Source organism: Carya illinoinensis, chromosome 5 (genome assembly GCF_018687715.1).
Source record: "Carya illinoinensis cultivar Pawnee chromosome 5, C.illinoinensisPawnee_v1, whole genome shotgun sequence".
Classification (NCBI taxonomy): Eukaryota; Viridiplantae; Streptophyta; class Magnoliopsida; order Fagales; family Juglandaceae; genus Carya; species Carya illinoinensis.
Window position 1 is genome coordinate 44,967,914 of NC_056756.1, and position 17,272 is coordinate 44,985,185.

Consider the following 17,272-nt stretch of genomic DNA (forward strand, 5'->3'; position numbering starts at 1 on the left):
CCAGCTTGTTACATTAACAGAGAACTTTCATATGTCACTACACGACTGAAAAAACTTCATGTTAAAATTTCGACGTGCAGAAGGAGATGGTTGGGAAGCTAGATGGTCTCGAGCCTGAGCAACGCACCAATGAGGCAGCAGCAAGTGTATTTAGGGAGATACTTGGCTCTAGACCAGGATATGCAAGAGGCCTAGGTGAGATGGTCATCCCGGAGTCGACAAGACAACGGGACATCCAAAGAGAAAAAGAGTACCTAGCCTTGATTGAAAAACACAAGCAAGATGTAGACACTTACAAGAAAGATGCAGAGAATTACATAAAAGATGCCGACAAGTACAAGACACAGCTTGATGTACTTCAGGATGAAGTAATGAAACTGCGTGAGAGGCAAAATGAAACAGATAAGATCATGAGGGAATTTTTACTCAATTTCCGTGGGAACACGGAGTCGCTCCAGTCTCGTGGAGAGACTCCGTGAGCGTCGCCGATAAATAAAGAGACTTTCTTTTTTGAGTGGGTTGGGCACTTTTTGGTTGTTGGAGATGGTGGGTGACCAATTATATAAACAATATATATATATACATACATACATATATATATATATATAAAGGAAGGTTGTCTACTTTTGTAAAGGGTCAGAGGCATTGGGCAGTTGAGGGGCATTTTGGGCGTGACTGTATGAATATTCATACAGTCACGCATTGTTGTTGGATAAGGATGCATGTGACTGGCGTTGGGAAATTCCAGAATTGGTTTGACCATATAACGCAATTGTTAGACGGCTTATGGGCATAAGCAAAATCATTCGTGATTCTATGGAAGTTAAGTAAGTCTATAAGTGATTCCAGGAGATTAATTTTATTTTACACTTGTGAATTTAGGTGATAATTAAGGTTGCTTATAATGTTTACATCATTGTGATGGACTTATAAGCAACCTGTCATTGTTCTTGTTTATCCACAGTTATGTGCATTAATTATACTTTCTAAATGCTTAACTTCATTCTGAACAGCTTCATTAAGGCTACATGATAGATGGATAAGTAATGAAAGTTTCATGTGAATTTATGGGTTTGGGTTTATGGGTACACTGCCTTCTTATACAGACATTCCCTTAGATGGATAAGGCATGAAAGTGTATAATTTGTTCAGTATATTTATAGTATTGCCGTGGTGCCTGATCTTATCATGTATTTCTAAAATAATAGGACAGATGATGCAATTGGGGTGCAGACTTCAGTATTATCAGGCATCAACAATAGTATTGGAGTGACCGGGGACACATGATATGACTTCAGGTATGGTTTCGTTTTATGGTTATTTGAATGCTAGTGTATCCTTATTTTTTTGGTTACTTGCCACCTTGGTTATGTCTTCCTCTTCCTTTAATACATCACCAAGTGGTATGTGAAAGTTGACCAGCAGACATTTTATTATAGATTTGGGACATCTCCATTTGGGTGGAAGCAAAACCTGGGAAAGCAGATTTGTGTAAACACATTATTGTACTGCTGAATACTTCGTCCCAATCTGAAATAGAATCTGTTCTGTTGTTATAGCACTTTTAGGGGACAGGCAATTAATGGCTGAACACAATACCAAGCTTTATGGAGCCTCTATGGAACATTACTGCTTTAATGTTTTCATAATCAAAGCAGTCTTGCCTTAGAGTTTAGGTGATGCCCTTAGGATCTAGTGTATCCTAAGAGATGATATTAGGTTTACTTATAGAGTTGCAAATAAATTCATTCGCTCGAAAAAATGTTTTTTGTTGATGGAATTCTGGAGTGTTAATTGCTGATCTCACGAGACATTCATTGTGAAGTGACAGCTATAAGAATCAGTAAATGTAGACAAAAACATGCGTTTAAGGTTATGGTTACATTGTGTGTCTAACAATATGGAGAGAATCTGTTAATGTAACAGAAAAGAGAGACAGGTAAAGGCAAAGAAATAGCTTTTTATTGGGGTAGTAGTTTTCTATTCACTTACCATGTATGCACCAACATTTGACAATTAATCACTGTTTTTTTACAAACTTTGTTCCCAGGTGATTTTTTCCATCCTTTGCCGGGGAAACTTATTAGACCAAAGTAGGTAATACAGTCTCTTCCCTTTTCTAATTCAGGTTTTCCGTCTTGGTCTTGGTTTACCATTCATATGTTCCCATACTGTCACTATTTGGTAAATATTTTTGGTTCTTCAGATATGAGGATTCAATGGTACACTTCACATTGTGGTGTTTTCCTAGCTTTTATCATTCAAGGTATGGTTTTGCGACACATGTGTAATATGTATTGAATCTTCCAACCAGTATTGGCTATTTTTCTCTGTGATGGCATAAACTTGGATCTTCATGTTGAGGTGTTTTATGATAGCATCAAATTCAGTTTTAGGACTCATTGAGATAAGTCTATAATTTGGCTTGCTTGTCCACAAGCAAAGCCTCCTACAACACTTTCATAATATGAAATGGGGTAAACCTGAAATGGGTGTTTCATCTATTTTTACAAGCTGGTCCTTGAAAGGATTCAATGAGTTGTGAAGAGTAACTTTGAACATGACACACCAAACTGTAAGACCTGAGATGGGAAAATGAGTTGGTCATTTTCCCCCTGTTTTTAATGCAAAACCAAGATAGGTATTAGTACTCCCGAGAACAAATGTCCAAATGGTCCCTCAAGAAATACCAATTCTATGCAAATATGGCTGAAGATATACCAGTAACTAAACTTTAGAGCCATTAAAAAAGGGTTGGATCTGTCCATATTTTTTTTTTTAATGGGAATTCATTGAATATAGCAAATCTGTTCATTAGGTGAATAGGAAAGGAGAATATAGAATATATGTTACCTTTGGAATCCACGTTAGATAAAAAAAAATCTGTTACATATGTCCAAACTAATGCCATTCCATGATTAGTTATAGCCAATGTGAAACAGATGTGAAAAGCTTTTATTAACTCAACCACAAATAAATGGAGGCTGATTCAACTTGTATAGGCTACGATCTTATTTAAATACTAAGCAGATGGGTAGGTAACAAACCATCAATTTCTATATCCATCGCCTCTGAGTATGGGTTAAACAGCTGGATTCTGGAGTTACTGGTTTGATTGCCAAGCCCCGGTTTCATATCTCAATGTACCTTAATCAATTATGGACTGAAAACAAGCAGAAACAAGTGCAGAAAAATTTGCGAATATATCAATGTTGTCTTAGCATCCTTTTTTACAGACAGTAATATTGAAAACTAAAGTATTACTGTCTTGCTTCATGTTTCACTCTTATGTTTGCACTTAAGAATTTTCCTTTGCTGGTTATCTGTGAAATATATTCTTAGAGTGGGCATTAACTTATCAACCAGAGCAGTTGGTCTTGAAGTATACGGGAAATGAGGAAGTGGAGCACTGACAGGTAAAAATGGATGACTATAGTTACTATTGATGTACTTGGAAAAAACAGTTTAGGAGAATTTTCAAGTATTTCATTATCATAAAGGTTAATGAAAGTAGACCAGCCAGCATACAACATATTCTTCTAAAGTACACTCTCAAGCATCTCATGAATGTGTTATCTTATGATTTGGTGTGAATTCTACTTCATATTTATTAATATCCAATATGAAGGCAATTAGAATCATAAGATTCCGATTTTCACATTATCAAGGTTGTATATGAACTATAACTGTGGTTTGATTTTATGATGCTTGTGTGAAATGTTGGATTTGATTCAAATTTAGGATGTGATATAAGTGTAGGGGGGTGGCTTTGATGATACTTCTACTGTTTTGAGTCAGTGACATTCTTCTAAGCCAGTACAACCATTTCAGAATCTCAATTATTGTTGGTTGTAAGTAGGTAGATAATGACAATAGCTATTGATACAGTGTAGAAGTTCTGCACTGACCCATAGAGCAGGTAAAAAAATGCTAGTGTTTAGGCTGTTTAAGCTGTAACTACCTAATTTACATTCACATTATTTTTTATCTTGACTGCTGAGTGATGGGATTGGATGTCTAAAATTTGGCAAAAGAAACTTAGATAAAAGAATAATGTCTGGCCAACAATAGGAGACCAGATTGCTGTAATGCACAAGTTATGATGAAAAAATCAGTGCTAACTTGATCAAGTGTTCTACAACATTGATTGATAAAATATTCATCAAGATATGCATGTCTTCACATATACATCCAGATTTGTTTTTGCTATTTTCTGACATAGCAGGGATCCATTTAGCAGAGGGAAACAAATGTAAAAATAAAAATAAAAATAAAAAAATGTGAGGAATAATGGCAAAGAATGAGATGTGAAATTAGCAATCCATGGTTAGGTTTGCATGACAAATTATGGGGTGCCTCTATTGTATATGCACTGAGATCTCTCTCTCTTTCTCTCTCTCTCCCCCTCCCTCTCCCCAAATCAAGTGGTTTGTTTTAAGGTTTTAAATTTTTCTGTGAAATTTAAATGTTAAGAGCAGCAAGAGGTTATTGGTTAGATGTTGGCAAAATTTCTTTCTAGCCATCATAAACTCCCATGTTGTATACTGTTGGGTATTGCATGGTGCAGTCCTTAATTAGATATGTCCATAGTCTAATTAAATGTAATGATTTGGAGATGTTTGGAAGTTGTAATGTTGAGTTTTTTTGGATCTCAGCTGTTGAATATGATCACATCTATTGCAGAGTGTATTGGACATTCCATACCAGTGACTGCTGTTTTTTGGTTGATTGGTTTTGATGATTGTCCTGCTATAGATGTATCCATACAAGCAGAAATAATTGGATAGTTACCCCATGTACATTTTTCAGCTAAGTTGCTACAGCAGGCATTTGTTGAGTTCTTGGTAATAAAAAATTCCATATTACTAGAATAGTTTTTAGAAGTATCATGTCTTTATAGAATTTTTGGGACTTCTTTCTGTTCTTGATAATAATAAATCGCTACTTTCCAGCTGCATTGCAATCACTGACATCTCATTTCTGTTATCACTGCTAGGTTGAAGCATGGAGAGAAAGATGAGAATATAAAGAATGCAACAGATCAATTTCCCTCGCATGATGCAAGCCGAGAAGTTGATATATCCTGCCTACAATGCCCAGGTGCACTTGGTGTAAATAACATTTTTAAATATAAAAGAGCAAGACTGGTTGCACTATATATTTAGTAGTTAGAAAAGTTGTAGGATCTTGGTTCCATTTGGTCCACCCCATTGTATAGCCCATAACTATATTAATGTGAATTCCATGAAAGAGGATTAGATTCCCTCTGTGTTTCATGTTACACTACAAGATTTTTTATCCAAGATATTTATTAGTGTATATAAGGCGTGGCCATGCATTTTTTATTATGTGCACTAATTTATAAGTACTTAATAAAGTGATTATCAGCTAGGTGTCATTTCATATAGGTGAAAAAATATTGAAAATATTTTTAATTGGGTTTAAGGTATTTTCACAAAAATAAACTATTATTTGGACATATAAATAACTAACAATTAATAATAATATTTGGACATATTAAATAACATATTTTAAGTTAGTCACTAAATTGGACATTTAACTAAGTTAGTTGACTTAGTTATAAATCGAAGCGGAGGAAAAAAAAAAACTGTAAAGCCATTTTTTGCAGCGTTTTTTGATCGCTGCAAAGACAGAAACATTAAATCCGAGCTTTTAATTCATAATTTGCAAAATTGCTGCAATTACTCATTTGCAGCGTTTCTTAACGTTGCAAACAATCAAAAGCAACGATTACGGAGCGTTGCAACAACAATTCAAGCAATTGAAATAAATATGTTGCATTTGGTTTACATTCTATTGCAGCGATATATATATATTTGCAGCGATTTAATTACGTTGTAAGTGAACTAAATCAACGAAAAAGAATTGTTGCTTTGGCATAACCTATAGCAGCGTTTTTTTTTGTTTCTTGCAGCAATCAGAAGACGTTGTAATTGATAGCAAAGGCAGCGCTAAAAATGATATGTTGCTTTTGACATATATCTATTGCAGCGCCTGTACATTAATTGCAGCGATATTTAGTGTTGCAAAAAAGTCCAGAAGCAACGACCCAATTGTAGCGCTGCTGTTGTTAGTTGGCTATTGCAGCGAAATTTAGTGATATAGCAAGGATAAATTTCGCTGCAATTAATCAAATGCAGCGCCATACCAGCCACATGTGGTTGCCATTTGCAGCGTGAAAAGAGCGACTTTGCAGCGGTTGAAAAACGTTGCAATTGAGGTCTTTTGCAGCGTTTTTTCAATAATGTTGCTATTGATCCAAAATATCACTTTTATACTGTCGAACATGCAAGGAGGGTAATAACGCTGCAATTGATTAATTGCAACGTTTTTTGAATGTATTTGCAACGATTTTAAGCACTGCAAAAGGCCTAATTTCTTGTAGTGACGAGATAAGCAAAGAAAAGCTATCAAGATATTTATTTTTTAACCTTATTTTCTTTTTATAAGAAACTAATTTAACTTATTATAAATATTAATCAAAGATATTTTCAAAAACCCCAGAAGTGACCTCAAGTCTAATAAAGTAGTTGAGTTTACCCAAGTCCTTCATCTTCAAACTCTGACTCAAAAAGCTTTGAAGACTTCATATACCATAAATGTCATTACCGATGATAATCATATCGTAAACACATAGAAGGATAATAATAATAATAATAATAATAATAATAATAATAATAATAATAATAATAATACCACATCAGTGGTCTATAGAAACAATACAGCGTCCCATGAATTGGGAACAAAACCTTGCTGAGCAACCACGAAACTGAATTGGGCAAAACACGCACGAGGAGCTTGTTTAATGCCATAAAGAGGAATATGGCAGATTTAGTGAGGAGGATGCTCATAACTAGTTGGAGGATTGATATATATATATATTTATATATATATATATAAATATATATATATATATATCTTCAACAAGATCACCATTCAAAAAGGCATTCTTGATATCCATCTGAAATACTCGATGTCGATGAATTACAGCAACTGCAAGCAAAGATCTAACAGAAGTTAGTCGTGGAACAAGTACAAAAGTTTTCACATAGTCAATACCATGTTCTTGGACAAAACCCTTGACAACAAGATTAACCTTGTATCGTTCCATCAATCCATATACACGAGTCTTCATTTTATATACCCACTTGCATCTAACTACAGATTTTCCAAGAGGCTAATCCACCAAGTCCCAAGTGTGAGTTTTGGTGAGGGCATCTAATTCATCAAACATAGCTTTTTTCCACAAAGGGTTAGAACTAGCTTCATGATAATTGCAAGGTTGTGAAGAGTAGTAAGAGCATAAAAACAATGATAATCTTGGAGGTGTGCGAGAGCTGCTCTTACTCAACTAGAGTGACGAGACTCAAATACTTAGGATTAGGATTATGGGACATGTGATGCAGTTGGATGATCATGATCACGCTTGTTGGGCATATGAAGAGTGGCCGCAAAGAGACTATCCAAGGGGCTGGGTAGCTCTGCAATGAAGTCGGGGACTAACTTAATAGAAATATTAGTGAAAATAAGGGAATTCTGCAAAGGTAAGGACGAGAAACAAGAAAGACAAGTAAACATTCAATGTTCCAAGAACTTCACATGAGGAGAAACACGAAGACGTGTAGTGATGGGATCATAACAATAATAGCCCTTTTGTGAAATACCATAACGATGAAAACAACATAGTCGAGAACGTGGTTCGAGTTTGGTGTTTTCATGTGGAGGGAAATTGACAAAACAAAAAATCCAAAAATATGGAGTAAAGAGTAACCAGCAATTTTACTATAAAGAAGCTCAAACAGTGATTTGTTGTGAATAGTGTGTGAGGAAATCCATTGATAAGGTATACAATAGTGACAGCAGGATGTGATAAGATTTAGGGAATTAGTTTAAATCCTAATACCATCAATGTCAAAAATTCGTTTAAAGCCTAATTCACAAAGTTAACCAACGGAAATATGATTTAGGGATAGTTTAGGAGCTAAGTATGCATCATCTACAGATAAGCATGAGGATGAGATAAATTCAATGTGACTGACAGATATAGGAGAACCATTAGCAGAACAAATGATGAGATTATGAGAAAAGACAATTTTGTGGGAAAACAATGTAGAATCAGAAATCATGTGGTTACAACTTGTAGAGTCGATGATCTACGAAGACGTACCTGAGGTGACAAACAATGCAATAGAGAATCAAGACAAAACCTATTGAATTAGTGCCTCAAAATCAGCTACAATGAGAGATGGTGAGATGGAATCTCAAAAGTAGACTCAAATGTAGATAGAGTACTAGTAGATGAAGCAACCATGCATGACAACCTGTTGAGTACAAACCCGTTGTTTTTTGTTTTGTAACTTGTAACATTCATTGATGGAGTAGCTAATCTTTTTGTAGTACTTGCAAAAAACTGTCCTGGAGGGCAATTGTATAGGTGAGTGACTAGATGAAGGCTTGGAAGCACTTGGAGAAGAACTTGCCACAGCCTTATTCGGAGATTGTCCTTTCATGGTAAAATGATGGTATTCTTTAGAGATGAGCTCAGAACCAACAACCTCTAAAGTTGGGAGACGTGTGTGATGCAAATGAAAAGCTCGAACTAGCTAAAATCCTCATGATGTGCCATCATGAACTGCATAAAATTTTTACGATCAAGATATGCCGCAAATAATTAAATGTATTGATTGCACTTCAGTTGAGGGTCTGTAGGAGATAATTGTTCCAAGAAATATTATTTACTTGAGAACAAAAATAAAAAATAGGTTGATCTGATTCTTGACATATTTGGTAAAATCTAGTCTCAAGTTGGGACTCCAAGGAAGTATCATGAGTGCAGCTGTATTGACATGCAAGAAAATCTCAATCTTTGGAAGCAGACCATAAATAGAAGGATTTGAAGTGTTGATAGACCCGAAAAATATCTTACAATGCATACTGTCTCAATTCTCAAGATGTGAACTAAAATCATTTTCTATCTCACCGTCTTTAGGTTTATGTGCAGAAATTTAGCTAGATACATAACTCAACAATCGTCATCCTTATAGAAAAACCTCCATGTGCTAGTCCCCACATAGTGTAGTTAGGCCAATTCAAATTAAGATCAATTGAATGAACAATGTTGTCAAGATTAAAAGAACTTTGAGCGGTTGAGAGAACGGTAGGGAAAGTCTTTGAGCGGCGTGTCCAAGCGCAGCTGAGGCCGATCTTGGTATTTTTTTTAGATCTGTAGCAAAAGTTCTATCAACTGAGGTTGCTAACTATGTGGGTAAAGAGTTCGTGCAGCAGAGCATGCTATGAGGGCCGAATCTTTTGGTGGGCAGTGGTGGCGCGTCTGACTGCGTATCAAATCGGTTCTTTCTCATATCAGACGATCTGTACTTGGCGAACTTGATTTTGGGACTTTTATTGTAGAACGAGTTCATGCGTGAAAGGTTTGAAAGCACCGATTGAGCAGCGAAAGACTTGCCGGGGAAAAAAAAAAGATAAAAGAAAAATGCCGGAAAATTATGCAAAGAGTACATAGAGAACCTGTGGCTCTTATACCGTGTAGAAAATAAGTAAAATAGAGTTTGAATGAGACTTCTATTTCTGAACTAATAATTAGAGTTATGTACAGTAAGATATATAGTCTATTTATAAGAAAAATGTCGAGTGAAATAAGAAAGTAAATAAATAGAAGCTAGATCTCTTAATCAAGATAGTATTCTAATCAAATATAAATCAACAAAAATAATTATGATATATTTATATATATATACACACACACACATACGCATTTATATGACAGGTTAAAGTCATTGCGTATCATGCTATATATTCAGTCTTTCTAGAAAGACAACATCATCTCGCGTGAGTCTTCGCCACTATCTAGCTTCTACATTTACAAATTGGAACAAGCTAATTGCGTGATGACCATAGCATGCACTAGCTAGGGGATGAAATAGACACAATTAATAATTATGAAAAGACACAGCATCTCAAACTTCTACTATATATGGAAGAACATGTCCTATTAAGGAACGAGCTGCTAGGATTCCACGTCACTCAGTGCTTTAAATCATCTGTAAATAATAATGAATAGTAGTAAAATAATTAATAAATAGTAATAAAATAATATTAGTGAATAATTTGTAAATTAATAATAATTTACTATTTATAAATAATAATAAAGTAGTCTAAAATGATCTCAGTAGCAAAACACAGCAATATGTAAAATGGAATATTAATGATCAAGTACTTCTGAATTCGTGATTATATTATATCCACCGGCCACGTTCTTTAATTTAAAAGTATATTGAGAATGCGTGGATCTCAATTGCAGCGCGCTCCAGTTACATAAATTAGTGCATGCAGCTTACTTTCTCGTAATTAAATCCAATAACTAAAGAAATTACCTTGAATTTCTTGGTAGAGCCCCCCATCCATAGGAGCCATGGCTTCCCTAATTGGTTGTTAAATTTTTGTATATATAATTGAGAAAAAGGAGGATTGGTCCCTACCAAAAGATGAAAAAATCATCTTTATATTATATTATATTATATTATACATATATATATATGGAATATATAGATGATCTACTTTGAATTCAAATGTCTAAATATATATAACCAAACAAGCAAATTTCAATCTAACACGTCTATCTTTTATTTGTGCAAGGAGCTAAACCGTAAATGCTAGTGTAGTACATCTGACATAACTTTGACATAGGTACGTACGTAGTACGCCAAAGGTTGTTGTTACTTATGTAGAGAAATGGGATGAATCAGCAATGCTAACACACGATCCTTAGTTTCTTGGTTTCCAATACCATGCCCATCTCCATGCTCGTACATGCATTGGGCCATCCTTGCAACGTTCATTGCAATCTCAATAAATGTTTCTGAGAAGGGAGAATTGGCAGCGCGTTCTTCATTAAACTTCTTCCAAGTTGTACTAATCAAAGACCTTATGTACTCACGAGCAACTTCTTCACTAGCACCGGTATCATTCATATAACACTGGATCGATTTAGGAACATCACCTCTCTCTAACTCATCCTGAATTAAAAAAAAAAACAAAAAAACAAACAAACAAACAAATATATATAGATATGTGTGTTAGCCTATGTGTTCATGTGAAGTAGTCCAAAAAACCTTGATAAAATTCTTAAGGATAGCATGGTTTGTGTACCGTAGATGTTCCGAGATCATCTGCAAGTCGTAAAATAATTGATGACCAACGAACTATATTCGAATACTCTTCCCAACAGCCCAAGGCTTCCTTTGTTATTGGATTTGTGACTGAAAAATAAACATGCACCAACATAACTGGTGCTGCTATTGACACCCATGCATTTTCAATATATTCTTGAAAGCTTGGTGTATATCCACTGTAGTACCACCTTGCCTCCAACATATAAGATTTACATACATCTAACCACTGAAACATATTTAGTGGAGCAATGAGATAGGGGAAGTATGACACTTAGAAAAAGAAATGTTAGGGAAGAATGATGATAGAATTTGGAAGTCAAGGTCTTACTGCTTTTTTAAGATATCGAACATTGTTCAATCCTTTCTGCTTGAGTGTGTCGAAAGCCATTTCATTGATAGAATTGTGGAGAGAAAGGAAACACATTTGCATGTAATAAGGAAGTTGTTCCATTGCATTTGTATCCCATCTGAAACCACAAAGATTATATTTAAGTCTTTATGTCAACGATAAGCCGCCCTGCCCCCCCCCCCCCCCAACAAAAAAAAAAAAAAAAAAAGCACACACACAATATTGTCATTAACACAAACCTTTCAACAGCATCTGTGAAGAGCTCAAGTTCCTCCAAAGTGCCATATACATCATATACATCATCTATTGTTGTGAGTAGTGAATTGACTTTTGTTAGGATTCTCCTATTATATCCAAACTCGGGCTGAAATGACATTCCCACTGTCCATAGGAAATTTTCCACCAACCTATCCCTGGCAAAGCTCAAATTTTCTCCAAGACCAGTGCTTCTCCACCACCTTTATATTACTCAATAAAAAAAATATATATCAATTTTAGAAGAAAAGCGATGCATGTCATTTCCTTTCTAATCATGTCAAGTAAATCAGCTCAATAAGGCTAAGATCCAAGTTATATAATAAGGATACTCATGTTTTTCACCTTGACATTTGTTTTAGATCTTCTTGGTGGACTGCTTGTAACATGTTGAAGTCTAATTCAGCTAGCTCAAGCAAAATAGGGTTCATATCTTCCCTACTCCTATATAGATCAATGAACCACCTAGCTTCCAGTCTTATCATCCTCCAATGTAGTGGAAGCTCGAGGGCATGGCTCACCATAGTAGAGAGGTTGTTTTGATCTTTGTTTAGTTCGACAAACTCTTTCAGTGTTTTAGTTGCAAAGTCTCTTGCTTCATCCAAGATACTTTCACCTTCTACCAAAAGAAATGAGGCTTCATACAAGCATAGAATTCCTTTGATATCATCACAAAGACTTGGCTCGAAACTTCCAAACTCATTCTTGAAGCAATTGAAAATCTCTGATAAACAAAGATTAATTACGATCGAGCCATTAATTGGCGAGTAAATGTGTTTCAATTATTTCAAAGCATTTTCTAGTTGTAATATTTTGCTTACCTTGTGGCATGCTATATCCGTGTTGTCTTAGTAGTCTAAATTGAAGAGCGGAGGAGTATAAACTCTCTTTCTTGCACATGATACCAGCACCTTGATAACTAGTAATATTAGTGTATATACTTTCCAAGATCACTCTAATATCACTCTGAAAGTGATAAGATAATCCAAGCCTTTGCAGGTTATCAATCAGCTCAAGTTGTAGTAAAGGATCAACCGCTTTGCGAAGCATTATCCTCACCTCTTCCTTCAACATCTCAATTTGTCCGGTACATGATTCTTCCTGCAGGAAACTCAAATTCGTTGTAATTAGACAAGAACTAATCAATCAAACAATAGCTAATTAAAAACACTGCAAAGACATAAAAATTGACAATAAATACCGATGACAAATTAATGTACCGCATAGTCGCTTCTCAAGGATTGGATGTAATCATAGTGCCAAATGGGAGGTTCGTAATTCCCAGCTCGTCGAACAATAACATTAGAATTGCTTGAGATCTCATTAGTGACCTTGCATTTAAAAGCACTAGGGACAGTACCAGTACTGCCTCTAGCTGATCTGGATGTTACAAGCTTCGGGGAGATGGGAGTTTTAGATGGCAGCAGTACTCTTGTGAAATTGGTAGAAGGGAGTGAAGTAAGAAGATGAAGATCCATTGAAAAAAGGCTGGCTTAATCTTACGAGGGTACTCTTTTTTGTTTGAATGAGTTACTTGGGAACAAAAACGTTCGGATTTGTGCCTTTATAGATGTGCCTCCCGATCGAGGCTGTCATGCATCAGATAAACGTGTAAGTTTAATAATTACAGCTCGTTCGACCACATTAATTTAATGGTTGATTTCTTATGCATTATTCACGCACGTTAAAATTAATGGATTAGTCACGGGAGCTAGATGAACTGCATGCTCCGCCTCTTTGTCTGATAAACTAAGCGTGGTGGAGAAAGATCAATATATTTTAAAGTTAAAAAGATAGACGTCTATTAATATAATGTAGTGGGTTTGTCTCTATATATGCAACCAAAAAGAAACAGAATATATAGGAGACTGTACATGCACGTGACTATCGTTTCCTAGCTACTTAATCGCTCAGTGTATATCTGTATTCAGTAATCGGTAGCTCGCTGCTCGCGGCATGATACATGTGTTAATTATAAGGTGTAGTTTTGACAGTGGTTGGATCAGATAAAATGATTTTAGATTATGAAAATTAAAAATTAAATAAAATATTATTAAAATATTATTTTTTATTATTATTTTAAATTTTAAAAAAGTTGAATTATTTATTATATTTTGTGTGAAAATTTTAAAAAATTATAATGATGAAATGAAACTGTTTCTACATTCAAATTAAGCATTATGATTTGTTTGGGATTGCAATATGACTCTTAAAAAGTACTTAAATAGTCTTAAAAAATTCTTTAATGGAAAAATTAAGTTTTTTTGGTGTTCCATGATATTAAAGCAATTTTAATCTCAAATAAGCTAAAAAATATGTCAAACATATTTTTTTGAATAATGCGAAATGTAATTTGAATTTTAAAAAGACTGTTAATGGATGAAAATGCCTATTCAATTTTAAGATAATTTTAACGTTAAAATTTTAATCATAATCTTTAAAAATTCAAATAATCGTAATTTTTACATCAGAAATCACTTTTTTAATTTGTTTTTAAATAAATATAACATGTTTGAAAGTGTTTAAATACATAGTTAACAAATAATAAATAACTTTTTAATAGTAGAACTTATTAATTAAGTTATATAAAACTTATTAATTAAGTTATAAGATCTAAGTCCTAAAATTATAAGATATATTTCTCGCTGCAATTCTAAACACACACTTATTAATTTCAATATAATGAAAAATCATTGTACAATATTAAGATATATATGATTAGCATTCAGTATCTTTGCCTACCTTATTTATTATTTGCACGTTGAATTTTGAGATCAAATGCTTATTTCAGAAATAATTCACAAATTGACATAATTGTTGAATATGGTTCCTCGATCTGTAAAAACCCTTTTAATGTAAAATAGATTTAACGAGGTGATATATCAGATCATGTTAATTTATAAATTTATTATGTAAGATCTCTTCATGAATCTAGCACTATATTTAATTTTTTTGTAAATATATGACAGTTTGTATTGTAAGATAGTGATGAGAAATTATATTATAAATTTCGTTTAATTAAGTGGCCGGAGAGATCAGATAATCAAAAACTCTTTTATAGTATATAATATGCCAGAATATTTGTAATTAATATAGACTCCTAATTCATTTCGTCTGCCCCTCAATAACTTTTATATATATATATATATATATGAGAGATCAGAAGACTCCAATTTATATATGCTAATGCTTTTAGAAGTATATATTGAAACACAAAAAAAAATAGAGAAGACAACTCGTGGGACAATCATGTCATAATTAACCTAATTGACGTAACTATGATTACAAACTATTGATCACGACCGATCAGTACCATTTATAATAAACTTAAGATAAACCCTTAAAAACAACATGGTGGCAGTCACGTGTACATGTGTCATGTGTGTCATATATATATATATATATATATATATATATATATATATATATATATATTTATATATATTGTGTTTATCCTCTTGATTATTCAGAGTCTAATTGCTAGTCCTTGACAGTGACTGACACGCATAAATAATAATATTATAATGAGGCGGCTTTAGGAAAAGTAGCAAGTACTCCAAGTGAATTGGGTAAGGTAAAAAAGCTAGCCTCCATCGTCATGATCACAAGAAAATCGTGATCTGCAACCAATTGAACTTTAAATCAATAATTAAATAAAGGCATACCCTTTCATCTGCCAAATCATGAAAATATGGCACAAGGAAAACGATAAACTTACATTTCATTGACAACTAATATTCAACAATTTAAAAAAATAATATTATTTTAAATTTTATTTTTACTTTTGTTATGATTTGATGTGTCTATCCAATTCTTCATAAAATTTTCTATAATTTTAAATTATTATATTTAAAATTATTTATAAATTATAAATAAATTAGTGTATCATTACTCAACTTAGAGCATCTTCATCCGATTCTTCATAAAATTTCCTATAATTTAATTTAAAATCACATTCTCTCAAATTTATTCTTAAATTTTATTCATCTTTTAAAAATCTCCTACATCCCATTTTTCATCCCTATTTCTATTCTATTAAATAATATTTCTCTTTTTTTATTACTTTTTTTTTTCTCTCTTCTATTTACAATCTTAACTACTAACTATTTTTTCTTATTATCTCCTTTTCAAATTTCACTTTCTACTAAATATTTATATAATTTTGACTACTCAATATAGTATTATTTTTCAAACCAAAATTTGTATTATAAAAATAATAATTTTTTTAAAATATGTGTATTTTCTAATATGATGACTAATTTTTTTACCTTATTCTCTTCCTTTTCAAATATCACATTTTATTTAAAAAAAAAAAATTCGTGTCAAAATCTTATGCTTATCCTCGAATTTCTCATTTACTTTCTCTTCTTTCCATCCGAAATCCTGTTTCATTCTCCCCACTATGACTTTGCTTCTTTCTAGTCCAAGAACCGTCCACTTCCCAATTTTTTTCTCTCAATACAACTCTCTCTTCTGCTTAACTCTCTCTCTTCCCCATCAATCCAACCTTCACCTTTTGCAGTACAGAGAGAAAATGCTCTACCTCAAGTCCATTGGCCTTGATTTTCTCTCCCTCATCAACCATCCATTGCCCACTAAAAAGTGATGTTACCAATGGCGGAACTCGACTGACTCGAGGCTAGTGACGACGGATCTGAGTTGACCCACGGTGGCGACTTCAATTCATGGTGGATCTGGTGGTTTGCTGAGTTTCATACGGTGGCATGATCTGTTTTTAGATGGTTGGAATAGAGGAGACTTTGTTGGGTTCGTTGAGTTTTATACAGTGGAGAAGGGAGGACGCAACGGTAGCATGGCTAAGGTCTGTGTAGTGCAGATGGCTGCGCTGCGAGGAAGGGAAAATTAGACGAAGTCATTCAACAGTTGAGAGAGAAAAAACGCGAGATAGGAACTGAAAATAAGATTTGGGGATGTATAGTTAATCTCCAAACATTGGAAACTTCTGTAGCACCTGTAAATATCATCCACATTTTAGAGATTGGGGGATGGAATGTGTTTTTCTTTCAAAACTGTGAAATGTTTCTTAAATTATTGAGATAAAAGAGATATACGGTACCCAATGGAAATGCTTTAGAGCATTGGCAATGGACTAGCTAAATGTCAATGCAAGACCATAATTTGACTATATTTGTCAAAAAACTCTCGCATTGGACTAGCTAAACTCCCGCTATCTTGAATTTGTGCTACAGTAAATTTGTCTCCCTGGCCATTGTTGGCGAGTTGCTGTAGAAGGATCAAAAGACTATTTTATTATTTTCCGTCTAACAGCCGCTCTTTCTTTCCCTCATATTTTTTCTTTATTCATCCGGAAACCCCATCATAGATCAAAGCCCAGATCTTCAGAAACTAGGAAACATCACAGATTAACCTCAAAAAACAAAAAAATAGAAACATCACAGATAGAGCTTGGAAAGAAGCTAGTGACCATGAAAAT

The 17,272-nt window shown here is 33.9% G+C and overlaps 1 protein-coding gene across 1 annotated transcript; it reads right to left on the reverse strand.

The window, feature by feature from the left end:
* Positions 1 to 10,642: 10,642 nt before the first annotated feature.
* LOC122309428 (myrcene synthase, chloroplastic-like) lies at positions 10,643 to 13,400 on the reverse strand. The gene is made up of 7 exons (XM_043122913.1): positions 13,038 to 13,400; positions 12,639 to 12,918; positions 12,163 to 12,541; positions 11,802 to 12,020; positions 11,542 to 11,680; positions 11,191 to 11,439; positions 10,643 to 11,057 (listed from the first exon to the last, which is right to left on the reverse strand). Exons 1-7 carry the CDS (start codon positions 13,293 to 13,295, stop codon positions 10,758 to 10,760), a joined length of 1,824 nt encoding a protein of 607 aa, XP_042978847.1. The 5' UTR covers positions 13,296 to 13,400; the 3' UTR covers positions 10,643 to 10,757.
* Positions 13,401 to 17,272: the final 3,872 nt, after the last annotated feature.